Source organism: Manacus candei, unplaced genomic scaffold (assembly GCF_025592945.1).
Source record: "Manacus candei isolate 608988 ecotype Guabito, Panama unplaced genomic scaffold, ASM2559294v1 h1tg000002l, whole genome shotgun sequence".
NCBI classification, from domain to species: Eukaryota; Metazoa; Chordata; class Aves; order Passeriformes; family Pipridae; genus Manacus; species Manacus candei.
In genome coordinates this window covers 14,054,041-14,067,976 of record NW_026138050.1, presented here as the reverse complement: position 1 = coordinate 14,067,976, position 13,936 = coordinate 14,054,041, and the positions used below count along the sequence as shown (strand labels likewise).

The window sequence follows — 13,936 nt, the reverse complement described above, 5'->3', positions numbered from 1 at the left end:
ACGGGCATACAGAGTCCTGCCAAGGGAGTCATAAATAGGCTGTTTATTCTTCTGAAATCAGAAGGGCTCCAAATGCTTTTGTTCCAAGTCAAGGATGCAGTAAGGTTTAGGAGGATCAAGCCCTCCAGTCTGTACCAGAATGAGATCTCTGGACATTCTGAATCAACAATTCAGAAAGGAAATATTCAGTTTTAAAGAACTGCTTATTTATAGCTGTTTTCCCTATTGTTTTATTTAATGACCTACCTACTTCTATTTAATGCCACTAGTTAGATAGGTCTGTCCAGAACCAAACCACACTGAGATGGGGAGGCTGCACAGGACAACAGATGGGAGGCTGAATGCCAGGTGGACTGCCAAAAAACAAATTGCTTGAACTGGTCTGGATGGAGCAACCTTTCCTCGTGACAGCTCTGAAGAAGGAGTACCTATCACCAGAACAATGTCCTTGGCACATGAAGTGCCTGAAGCTCTGGTACCTTAGGGAAGAAGTAGCCTGTTAAGAACATGTGAGAGATCCCAGCTCTCCAGTAGTTCCACTTAGCTCTCACATTTTCTCCTTCTTTTCTTGGAGCTGATGGAGTGGGAATTGCATGGATTTTGCTCCATGAGGTAGGTGCAGGTCTGGGTTTTGATGGATTTCACCCTCCCTGAGAAACTGAGGTTTGAGGACCAAGTTGCACATCAGAACACACGGGCACCCAAAATGTGTGGTTCTGCCATGATCTCTGTGTGAAAAGGCTGAAAGGGAAAGGGCTGAAAGGGAAGAATCTCACTGCGGTTTGCAGGTTCCCTTCGGGAAGAGTCAACCTCAACTGCTCTGAGACAGAACAGGCAGACTTCCAAAATTATATTGGGTAGAGGTCCCTCACCACCCCCAGGATCCACGGGCTGGGCTGAACCATTTCTCACAGATCTGAACAGGCCAAGGAATTCTGTGCTGGTAAATCTCCCTCTTCTACAGGAGGTTTGATGCCTCCGTGATGCCTGAGGGGCTGATGTTAGATCACAAGTCAGTCTTGGAAATGAAAAGACAGCAGGGTAGAGAAGACACAAGCAAAGAACTTCTGAACCTCCTTATCTCTTAGATTGGTACATTCCTCTGTGAGGTAAGTTTTTAATGGATAAATGGTGTTCCCATACCAGAAACACTTGTGGCAGAGCTCATGGTTACCCGGATTTCAGCATCCACTTTAGCAGCATTCAGGGATTAGCAAGGAGTCCCACTGCTGCAAGGCATTTGAGGGAAATGGCATAAAACAGCCAGTGAGAATTCCAAGCAGGTTCCCAACTCGCAGGAGCAGAAATCTCATTTAGCTGTAGTTATCCAGGCAGCACGAGACCAGGCTCCTCCTGTGAGCTCCCCACTTGTGCAGCACAGCAGAGTGGTCACTCACAACCTTCTCAAGAACACTACAGAAGCCACCTTGCAGGATCCTTGATTGTGGGGCAGGACAGAAGAGCTCCTGCCCGATGATCAAGTTACAGCAACAGCATCACAAAATGGCTTCTTGCAGTTCAACCAACCAAATCCCAAGTCTTAATGCTTGAGGATGGATTTTCTGAGTTTGCTGTGGAAAAGGAGGATCTCCCATCCTCTCCTGGGAATGGATGAATGCCAGAGCTGGGGTAAATACAGGGTATTTACAGGTACAGCTCTACATTCTCTGGGCTTTCTCCCTTCCTTTGAGAATTTGCTTGCTCTTTCCTTCCTTGGTGCTCCAAGACTCTGCTTAAATCCAAGAGATGGAAAACCACATGAAAGCAACACTCACTCACTGCGTAATGGGTTCCTGCCAGAGGCACAAAACAGGCACCCACTGCATTCCTGGGCAGAGAGCCACTTCAAAGAACACAACTTTTCCAAACTTAGAGCACTGGTGAGTTGGTAAGTGTGGAAGATGTGAGCTGGTAAGTGTGGAAGATGCAGATCACAGCCATTCACACAACTCCTGCTGCAGAGCAGGGCATCCTACATACCCAGCACATGCTGTCGTTACTTGGAGGCAGCACGGCTGGTGGAACTGGTGAGCAGTCTCCTATGAACATGTAATCACTGCAGTTTATAGCTGCTGGACCTCACTACAAGGGCTGCTATTAAAAGCAAGAGAAGTCCTTTCAGAATTTTGCATAATAGCCCCGTAAGTCATTTGTCAGGGAACAGTAAGGACTCCTGAAATGACTTTCGGAAGTAGGAGGTTCTCTATTATCAGTAGGAAAACATGCCGTGCATTCTGCAGGCACTATCAGCATGGACTCTGCCTACACTGGGTAGATATGAGTCCATAAAGACCTTCACTCAGAGGTTGTGATTTCGTCACTGCCACACGTTAAAAAGCAGTTAAGCCCCGGGTCCAGCCTGCTTTAGCCACGGGCTGTGAGACAGCCCAACCACCGGCTTCGGAAAGCAACACTTGAAGGAACATTTGCATGGCTCCTTGCTAATTGGGGCCCTTTAATTCAATCAGCCTGTAGTTAGAGGTGAATTTTAAAGAGTAACTTTATAACATTTCACACTGGTGTTGTCAAAACACATTGTCTAATTACCTTCTCCTTTCTTGGCTGATTGATAAGCAAGGGCAGAGCAGTGCCTCTCTGAAGTCGATGCCAATTCTGTGTCAGTAATTGGCTGGCAGGAGGTGCCAGAGTGTCTGAAGTAAACTTTTATTCCCTGGAGAAAGACTAGAACTAACTCGACTTCTCAGTCCTCTGCTCCCATATAAATATGTGTCAAGATGCCTTTTTCCCTGGGACTTAAAATTACAGTGCAGAACCTAATGGGAACAGTGGATGTTTCACAGAAAAATCCTTGTTGAAGCATCTGTGTGTAGTTTAGGAAGAATATGTAACTCTAAAAGAGTGTGTAGGTAAATAGGATAATATGAAAATTTATAAGCAGCAGGTGGCCAATTTAAACCTTGTTTCCCCCCCCTCCCTTTTTAAACTGGTTTCCAAAAAGGTCGATAAAATTTAATGCTAAGTAAAACTAATTAGCCTGCAAGGAACTGCTGCTGGAATGACACTTATTCAGTTCAACAAAAGAAATGTTTGGCAGATGGAAGTTCGTTAAAGCAGAGCTCACTATACATATTTAATGCTCCAAACTCTGAGTTTATAACCTGCAGTTCATCGAGGCATTGCCAGTGCACACCATCAACAGAAAGCCACTATTATTTTTATCCAAAAGGTAAAGCCACTGACAAGCTTTGAAGTCGGAGAATATTCACTCAGTAGTTCCCACTGTTGGGGAACAGCAACAACAATAACAACAAAAAATAAAGGCCAAGCTTTCAAACTTCAACTCTAACAAAGCCATGCTTACAGTAAAAATGGCATCAAGTGAAATAAAAAGGCACCCAGCCAGCCTTTTCAACAGCAACCACACTGTGAAAGCAACTGTGTGAAAAGAGAGGTGACTGAGCAAGGATGGCTATGAGCGTCCACAGCCAGGGCTTTTATTGTCAACCCAGTGATCAAAGCACAGGAGACCCTCTTAAATCTAAGGAAAATAATCTAATTTAAAAGGCAAAACAAAGAGTGGTGGTTTTGGTGTGGTGTTTTTTTTTTTTTTAAATCAGATTAAAACAAGGGTGTATTTCTGCTGGTATTGTGCTGCTTTGAGCAGGCAGGATGAGAACAGCTGCGTCAAGTTTGAAGGCACTTCTGGAAAAAGCAGATGGAGGCTTTTTTTCTCCCTATTTGATTTGTGCTGGAGTCCAGCTGTCCAAAGGGGAAAGAAGCACCTCTATTCCCTACTAGATATTAAATGTCACCTGTAACTTCCCACAAAAAGAAAACAGTAACAAGCAGAGCCGCAGATGGGGATGCAGAGCCCTGGCAGTCGTGCTCATCTTCCAAAAGCTGTTTGCTTACCTGGAGCAACCGAGTGTCAGACAAATGAGATACTTAGGCCTGCACCTTCTTTGTTCTCCTGCCTTGTAACCCCAGGTGAGCTTTCCTGAGTCCTTGAGAACAGGTTACAGCTCCCTTTGGCTGCTCAGTGCAGAAATACTGCTGGGGACTGTTGCATTTCTCCCCAACTGACCTTGGCTGAGACCTACATCAGCCTCCATGGCCAACAGCCTGCTACACCTTCCACAAACACCTCCAGTTCACCCGAGGGCACGTACCCTGCTTGCAGGTAAATGCCAGCCAGTGCTGCCATTCTCATCCAGGAGAAACAGCCAGCTACTGCCTGAATGGTGAAGAAAAAGGTTGTGTTTTGGGCAGCCCTGCACGGTGAGTTTGGCAGAAGGCTCCCAAATCCTTTCTTAGCACGTTGTTTAAAATTAATACAGTGCTAAAGGGGGTTAAACTCCAGCACAAGCAGAGCAACTGCCCACTCCAGATCTCACATATTTTGCATATTTACCTCTGGGAAGGAGATAGTGCTACTTACAGGAATGTGAGGTAGTGGCACGCGTCCATTTGCTTTGGCACTTTCTTGCATCTCTCTGCGATGCTGCTTTCGGAGTCTGTACGGTGGGATCCCATCTCTGCCGGAACAAAACAACAACAGGCCCTGCTTCAGTGCCTTTCTCCAGCACATTTCTGTCACTCACACCTCGCTGACACAGAGTGGCAGGTAGGAAAGCCCTTTATGTTTGAGGAAGGCTTTCCATGCCCAGAGCAAGAGGAATCTGTGTGGGGAATGATGCTTGTCCAGGTGCCCACACCAATGACACTCTGGCCCTGGGGGCCGGGGGCACTTACACGGCATCCACCAGGAGCAGAGCAAGGCAGAACTCCTGCAACTGCTGCCCAAGGCAGAGGGCAGGGAGAAGGACTTGGACTGCATCCTGGTACCTTTTATAGTTGGTTGCTTTCTATAAAGAGCCTGTAATGTACACATTAAACCACAGGGCAGGCTAGGAGAGGGGGGAGAAGGAGGAGTGGGAGCTCAGTGAGCATCTACTCCAAGGGGAACTTGGTCAGGGAACAAGGTATATATTTTTAAGAGAGCGTGACAGCTTCTCAAATGGCTTATCAAAGCAAAAGGGTAGGCTCCACTGCTCCCAAGGCAAGCTCTAGCTCAGTCTGAAATTATGGGCTTGATACTGAAGTTACTGTGGGGAAGAACCCAGCCCTCTCCCCAGAGGAGGCTGGGCAAGGTTAGGAAGGGATGCCCAACTGAACCACCTCCATTTGGGTTTGTGCCTGTGCTGGAAAAGCAGGTGAGGGAGGTCTCTGCAGGGGAAGGAGACACTGCTGGCCACAATCCTCGGTCCTGACAGACTGGGAGTGTGGTCCATGGCTCTGCCATGACCCTGGGTACACATGGGTCCCAGCAACAGGGTGTCAGCGGGTCAGAGGCACCAGGCTTTGCTAAGCACCCCAAAAGGCAAAGCATCACTGGATGAATGTGATTTCAGGCAAAGGAAAGAAACACATTTTTGTTCTCACCATTGACACCACTCTGCTCACACCCCGGGACAAAAATGTGAGTGGACCCCAGTTATGAGAGGACACAAGACCCATCCTTGGTGACATTGGGCTATTTGGGGAAAAAACAACAAATGCAAACCCAAATGCCAGCCTGGAGCTTGGCAATTTGGAGCTTTCCTTTTTTATTTTTCATATCTCTGATTCAGCAGAAGAAACTGCCTGAAATGGCAGTGTAGTGCCACAGAGTGGGTGGAAACGAATGGAGGGATTTGGTAAATCCCAGGTACCAAATAACTTCCATGTACAGGAATTGTCTCCTGCCAACCCTGCACCCCTCTGAGCTGTGCAAACCAGCCAGTCCCCACACATCTCACAACAACAAGATATTTGAACAAGCCAAATGTCCTTAGCACCTACCCCCCTGCCCAGCTGCTTCTCAAAAAAACCCAAACAGTTTCACCAGCACATTTTTAAAGTCAAGATGCCATTTGGCAAGAGAAAGACAATCTACTGCGGTGTTTTGCCTGCAAACCTACTGAGTTTCAAGCAGCAGCCTGTGTGAGGATGGCCACCATCAGCTCTCATTCCCATTCCCATCGTGCTGGCTCCCTGGAAATGTTGGTGCGGGCAGAGTTGCCACCAAATTACATGAGCAGAATATATTTTCATGCAGCAACCCAGGCATTCAAAATGAAACGCCATTAAAACAAAATAAAACCCGTGATTAATGACAACTGCTTTTTAGTAGGAAGACAAATGAGAGAACAGAAAATGAGCCAGGCTAATTACAGCTCTGGAGAGTGGCTGCAGGTAATGCGAGAGGAGGAAGAGCATGTTGGGAGCACCACCTTCCCTGTGCCCAGAGTGACACGGCTCAGGAGCAGGGCAATTTCCCCACACGATGCTGTACCAACAGGGGTTACTGCACCAACAGGGGTTACTGCAGTGTTCATCAGGCCTCATTTTCTTTAATGAGAAAGCTCCATCTGAACTTAAGACTCACAACAGTTACAGAGTTTCACCGCATCGCGAAGGGGCTTTTTCTGGATTAATGGCAACAAAACAACTGGCAGTTTTTAGAGGAGAAACAAAAGCCAGGGGGATTATTTTAGCCATCGCTGGTCGGCATCAATAGACAACATTTCAGCTTAACCACTGCACAAAACCCGGGCGCCAGAACACAACTCGCACGCTAAAGCCGTGCGGCCATTCGCGGGGAAAGCGGCATTATGTTAGAAAGTGCAATTTTTCTTTCTTTCTCTCTCTCCCCTTTTTTTTTTTAATTCTCCCCAGCAGCAGTCCCAGCGGAAAGAGCGACTTTTGTTCCCAGCACAGTAGCGAAAGGCTGATAATGGCCTCTAATCTATCCGGCTTCAAACACATGTTCAGCCCCGCTGTGCTGCCTTTGATGTCATTTTAACTAGATTCCCCAATGCCACCTCTGAACTTGGAACATTCCTTCGTTCAATGTACTGTGCCAACTCAACCAGAGGAAGCAAATTCAAAGATAAGCACTTTAATTTTATCCCAACAAAACCGTATTCAATAGATGGGGGGAAAGCAAGGAAAACCAATACCGTACTTTTGTTTTCCTTTTGTCAGGTAGCTTGCTTTGAGATATTTTCAATAGATAGAGAGAAATAATATATATATATATATATATATATATATATATATATAAAAAATCAAAACTTTTTTAGAGTACATCTACTTTTAAAATAAAACTTTCTCAAACTGTTTTTCCCTGTTTCACCACGTGATTTTCTTTAGCACCAGAAAACTCAGTGCTGAAGTGCAAGGGGGGAAGAAGAGTATTTCTATCATCTATTTAATGATAATGTAATTGGTTTGCTGTTGGGGAAATGTGGAGGCTTCCTCCCCTCTCCAAACTGATCTGGCAAGAGCCTCTGGTGAGCAGGGAAGTCTGGCTGTGGCTCTGCAGCTGGACTCTTCTAAGAAGAGCTGCCTTTGCTCCTCTGTAGACACCCTCCAAACCCAACCATTACACCTAACATTGGAAATCATCGTTTGGGATCTTTTAAATTAAAAAGCTGTTAAACTTGTTAAAATACAGCAGAACTCAGCTTAATTCTGGACCACTGGCCACAGGACAGACAGGAAACAAATCCACAGTGAAACTGGTATTTTCTACCAACTACTCTTACCAAAGCACCTCCAGTCACGCGAGAGACCTTTCTCACATAAAAGCAGCCCCATGGGAAAATCACCAGGCACTTTGGCCAAAAGCCAGTCATCCAAGGAATAACAGTTAATTTACAAGGCTTTTGAAGGAATAACTACTGTCCTAAACCCCTTTGCTGTGGGGAATGGCCATCCTCACTCTGGAGCAGGTTTGACTGGAAGTGGGGAACGAGCATCCCTCTGGCCAAGCCCATAGGCACTAAGGGCTTCCCAAGTGCCCTGGGGGAAGCCAAAGCTGTCTCCCAACCAAGATAAGCCAGGACACATGATAAGACCCAGAGGAAGGAGTATTGTTTAGCTGGAGCACAACAAAGGGCTAAAGAGGAGATATTACCTCCTGTTTACCACTGTAAGGTCTTGCAGAAATCAAGATAGATATGGATCTAAGGCATTTCTGCATCTGAATTGGAACATCATATGGCAATTTAATGCATTTCAGCTGCTTCCTGTTGCCTTCCTACCTACAGTCACCTTAATTTGCCTCAAGCATCTCTGTTGTGACATCCCCTTCTACCCACAGGCTGCCTCCTCCACTTGGGAAAGATGCTATCCCCATGCAGGGTTACCTGAGACAGCAAGAGCAGTTTAGGACTGTGCTGGAAATGCTTCTGCAAGGCTGGGGCAGGCTCTGAGCAGCCCAGGGGGAGGTAGAGCCCCAAGGACCCTCCACTGAACAGCAGCAGTAAACGGCTCGGCCCCACCTGCCGGGCCAGAGCTCGCCGGAGCCTCTCGCCGTGTCCTCCCCAGACCTTGCCTCCACACAGACCAGCTAAAACAACACAGCTGCCCTGCCGATTGTAAAAACAGGTTTCAGCAGAGAGGACTGGAGCTGTTTTGCCTGCCAGGGCAGAGGAATTCCTATGACACAGGAAGACTGAGAAATAATCAGCGGAACGCAGGCGTTTAAGAGCAATGTTTTTTAAGCCACTCAAAAAGCAAAGTACTCCGACGGGGACTGATAACACATTCATTATATAAATTCAACCCATTCCAATAATATTTTCCAGAAAGACATGCTGTTGAAAGCTGGTCTTTCAGGTCTGTAGCTGGTATCACAGCTTTACAACCCCTTTGGTGGGCTGGGTACTCCCGAAAAGTCTGTGCCTGCCTCCCTTCGCCCCAGCTCAGGAGCCCAGACAGGCAGAGCATCACTCAGGTCTTTGCCTTGGGATCACACCCCACTCATGTGCTGCCTTGGAGCACAAGCTAGATTTCTTCACTATTAAGCATGACTGCTGTATGTAAACAGCACACAGAGGGAAGAACCTCACTCATCAGCAAACGAGGCTTTTATTGCCATTTTCCTCAGAGGAGGCCTAAATTCAAAGCACGGAGACATGTAAGTCTTGTCAAGCAGCAGGAGTCCCTTCTTTAACTTCATCTGGTTGTTCTTCATTTTTGCTGCCTTGAGCAGTTCTGCAAAAATTCCTTTGAAACTCAGGAGGCAGATAGGTTCAGCAATGCCATGTAAGAACCGAATAAAATCTGGTGCTGGAGTTTTAAAGCACGTAATGAAGAGCAAGTGCTCTGAAAACAGGCAGAGCCTTTGTAAGCCAAAGGTCAAGGTTGTACATCCAGAATCCCAATTTGGGGATCATTCTGCAAGCATCCAGTCTGAGATGCATCGAAAGAAAGATCACAGGTTTACCCTTGTGGTGTTACTTAAAATGAACCATTAAGACTGGGTTAATTAGTAGCAGAAGGCAGCGCGTGTAGTGATGGTAATTAAAGTCCTAGAAGCAGACTATGGAGGGCATAGGAGGAATAAAATGCCTAAAGGAAAAAGGAGCATAGGATGGCCAATCAGAAATTATTCTGCCTGTAAAAGAAACAAACTGTGGCTACTGAAATAAAAATTAGGACAGTGAAGAACTCTGGCATAAATGATCACAACTTATCGCAGGTATAACCGTCTGAGCAGCCCCATGAGCCTGCTGGACAAGTGGAAAAGGAAGTGCTAAAAGCTAATTAATTTTGAAGAGTTCTTACATCTGTCTCTCCTGATAGCAAGAAGTTACAAGACCCCTGATAGTTTCAGAGCACTCCTCCATATAAATTGATGAATATGAAGAATTGCAGAACGATGTGGCAGAGCAGCTGGATTTGTATCAAATGGAGCCTTTAATTAGTGGCCCTCTACAGTGTTCTGTCCTGGGGGCATCCTCCTCTTCCCAGGCCCCTTTGGACAAGGTCTGCCTCCTCCATTTGCAGCATGACATGGATAAGGAGTGAGGGGCTGGTGTCAGGGTGCAGAATGGACTCACAGCTGCTCCTACACGGTCCCAAGCCTCCGTGGAGCCAGAGAAAAAACAGACATTCCTGACTCACCACCCCAGACACAGAAACCCCCTCACCACCGTCCCACGGTATGAACTGAGGGCAGGTGGGGAACTGTTGCAACACCCATTAACAAATTCTATGGCACAGGCTGGAAAGTTTCTCCAACAAGGTCTGACAGCTCCTGACATTCACAGTGACACTAAATGAGCCTCTTGGAAGACTCTGTGTTTACAGCACTGCCATTAATAAAACCCTCTCCTAATTCTGTAAACCTGTCATCTTTCACCTGAAGAATCAAAGGGTTTCTACTCTACAGAAAGACACTTTGCATTTGCACTACTAAAAAACAGACCAAACAGCGAATATTTTCCCCCAAATCCTTTTTTTTTTCTATCACAGAGATGCAGTGGCAATGAAATCTCAAAAACCCTTTTTTCTCCCTTTGCAGACCACCCTTAAGGCAGGTGTCTCGTGGGTGAGATACAGAGTGCTGTCATGAGGGGCAGAAAGAGAAAAAAACAGAAAAGATTTGTCTGGGGCTTATTGGCACAAGTTGTGTTAAAGCACAGTGGTCACCAGACAAACTAGAACTGGTCAGTCACCAATCCTACTGAAGAGCAATTGCAGACTGAGCAGAGTTACTCCATTTGGAGTCCAGTCAATCTGTGTCCAGTTCTGGTCTCTGGAGATGTGGAGCTCCTGGAGCCAGTCCAGTGGAGGGCAACAAAGGTGATGAAGGGACTGGAGCATCTCTCTCGTGAGGAAAAGCTGAGGGAGCTGGGGCTGCTCAGCCTTGAGAAGAGACACTGAGAGGGGACCTCATCCATGTCTGCCAGTATCTGCAGGGAGGTGTCAGAGGGTAGACCAGGCTCTGCTCTGTGGTGCTGAGCAATAGGACAAGAGGCAATGGGCAGAAACCGATGCACAGAAGTTCCACTTGAATATGAGGAAGAACTTCTGTACCGTGTGGGTGACCAAGCACTGGAACAGATTGTCCAGAGAGGGTGTGGAGTCTCCTCACTGGAGATATTCAAGAGCTGTCTGGACACAATCTGGTGCCATGTGCTCTGGAATGACCCTGCTTGAGCAGGGAGGTTGACCCATTGTGGTCTCTTCCAACCTTACCCATTCTCTGATTCTGTGAGTTTGGCAGCATAAAACCTCAAGAGAAGTACCCACGCAATTAGAAAGCTCTGTCTGACATTCAGAAGACACTGTAACTCAAATCACTTACTACAAAGCCAATTCTTCTTGCACCTGGCAAGAAACATTGCAGAAACTCCCACCGAGCATCATTTATTTTAGTTCACTCCGAGCATTTTGTGTTGCAGCCTCAAAACAGCTGAAGAAGAAGTGAGAATGGTCACGACCGTGGTCTGTTCACACAGTCCCCTGAACCCCAGCTGTGGCAAGGCCTCTCCCAGACCAACACAACAGCAGCACCACTGCTGAAGACACAAACATGCCCCTGTCCCAGCAGGCTGGAGGTACTCACACGCTGCTGTCTGTCAGCGACATGGTGTCGGCGTCGCTGGACATGCTCTGCTGCTCGCTGTCGTTGGCACTGGTCGCCGGGGCCAAAGCGTAGCCCGTGTTGACATAGTAAGGGTTAACAGGCTCTCTCCACGACCCATGTCTGCAAAAAAACCAGAGTCACATCAGAAAGGCACAACCAGCGCCGGCGACGGGCTACAGAACAGGCTGTGCTCACACTAAGTTACACTGATAGAACGACGAAAAATTCGACTCATAATGGAAGAAAAAGGGAATTCATAGTGTAATGAAGATGATACTGGTAGAGATAAAGAAGGGAGGCAACAAGACTGCATGAAAGAACTCCAGTTTCCATCACGATTTACAGTGTACATGGGCTAGCTGCTTAGCATTGTCATTACATGAGTATCTAAAAGCAATACCTGGGTAATAAGACAGCATTTTTCTTAGTCAGAATAGGCTTTGACTCTTCAGACAGGGAGGGATGTGTAGCACAGCTCACCCATTCCATGCTTACTTTAACATCCCTCTTTACTCCAACACGTTTGCCGAGGGAGGGAGGTGACGCAAGGAAAAGCTGTTGCTCACAACACAGCACCTAAAGCTGACCTCCAGTCTCACATTCAGGTACACCACATACTTGCAAATTCCATCAGGAAGGACCATGTAATCACACTGACTTTTCCAATGGACAATCTGATCGTGGATCTACAGAGGTTAGTTTGTACACAACCTTGTTATTCAAGCACACATTCAGGCCAGACTCCTCTTCAGCAAAATGTCAGGAAGAGAGGCTGCCTTGCTCAGTTCCTGGCTCAGGAGGAGACCTGCATTGATGGTGAAGCAGCCTGTGAACCAAGCAGGCAAGAACTCCTTCACACTGACTGCCACTGGCACAGAAAAGCTATTGCTGCCAACTCTGCCAGCTCTGCTACCCTGCAGGACTGACAGGCCATGCAGGCAACTTGTTCTCACTGCAAGTCATTTTGCAATTTGCCAGAAGGAGGAACAAGCTGAAATGTTCACACCAACCAAACATCATTTAATCCCCTGTTCTCCCTGCCTGCCCCTCTGCATGAAGAGCAGCATTTGTAAGGTATCTTAAGAGCTGATGAATTCCTGGGTTTTCCAAGCTCTGAAAATCAGAGTCCTGTTTTAATTCAGATCACAAAGCTCATCAGCATGATCTTTTATTTAGTAACTCAGTAACTGGCACCTGGTTGATGTGGTTTGCAATGGGCCCTGAGTAAACATCTCCATGGAGGGCACATCACGCAACATGTGCTTCCCCACTCTGCCGTGAACAGCGGTTCTGGCTGAACTGCAGTGGTCAAAGTCCTACAGACAACAGAAAACAGCCCCTGCCCTTATGAGTTTACATTTAGATAAGGCAAGGAAAGCCATGAGAAAGGCACAGATGGAAGGCCCAGAGGTGAGGAAGACACTATCAAAGGGAAAAGCTGGCAGTCTGTGCCTCTTTGTACGGAGTATAAACGCAGGACAGCCACTACATGAACTGGGACTGGTGGAGAACCCATTTAAGGTGGAGGTTTTTGGAAAGCTGGATGTATAATATGGCACACAGTGTAGCAAGAGGGAAGCAATACCAAAGTATTTCAAAACCTGAACTGGACAGGGCTACAGCCTTCAGCCAACACACTGCTCACTCAGCTCCTATTCGCCTGCCCTTCGGCTCCTTGACACACAACCTATTCTCTCCTGACACACAACCTATTCTCCATAATTCAAGGAGTCATGGATGCTCACTGGCCACTAAGAAGAATCATATTGTTTCAGGTCCATTATGGGATCAGTTAGAAACAAATTACTCTCCTATCCTCACAAAGAGAAAACTAGTATTTTGTTTGCCACAAATCAAACAAAACTCCAAGCTGTCTCTCCTTGGATGATGAAGCTCAGCACAGCTGCCTGGTAAAAAGAGCATTCATGGCTGTTTGAGGAAAAGAGAGCCTTGTGAGGTTTGTCCATGCTCGGGTGCAACACAGAGTCAGTTGGGGATGAAGGTTTACAGCTGCCTTGGGATGGTGAGTCACCACAGAACTTCCAGCACACAAACTTTCTGCCTGTCACTGCCAATGTGCACTGGAGCAAACTTATTACTATATTCCATCAGATTTCAGAACGGCTTTCTAGGGCAAATACTGGAAATAATTTGAACAAGTTCAACCTAAAAAGCAAGGTATAAGTGAAAACCCAACCAGGCCCCTTTACCATTTCTCCCCCTGCAGAACGGTCAGTTCTGAGCATTAAAGGAGCGCTGTGCAGTGCAACCCTCCTGTCAAATCCAACATGACAGCTGCATGATGGAGGCTGAGACAGTCTCTTAAACTGAGGCAGGAATGATGGATAGCTCAGGCCTTCCCTGCGGGCAAAGAGAAGGATGCTTTTTGGACAACCCAATTAAAATACAGCACCAACTTCTTCTAGTGGACCTTCCGTCAGGACTCTCTGGAAGAGGTATGGATTATTGCAGCAGTATATTAAGAAAGAACTACAGTATAGAGAATAAAATGCACAGCTCAATCCATTTCTGCTTTGTATCTGCTGATACAGA

General features: G+C 46.7%; 1 protein-coding gene across 2 annotated transcripts in view; it reads right to left on the bottom strand.

The window, feature by feature from the left end:
• Positions 1 to 13,936, bottom strand: part of AXIN1 (axin 1) — a 71,694-nt gene that overhangs the window by 19,838 nt on the left and 37,920 nt on the right. For both annotated transcript variants that reach the window (XM_051780403.1, XM_051780413.1), the window contains exons 3-4: positions 11,363 to 11,503; positions 4,400 to 4,496 (exon numbers count right to left, since the gene is read on the bottom strand). In XM_051780403.1, the coding sequence (XP_051636363.1) occupies positions 4,400 to 4,496; positions 11,363 to 11,503 (238 nt within the window). The remainder of the gene's footprint in view (positions 1 to 4,399; positions 4,497 to 11,362; positions 11,504 to 13,936) is intronic.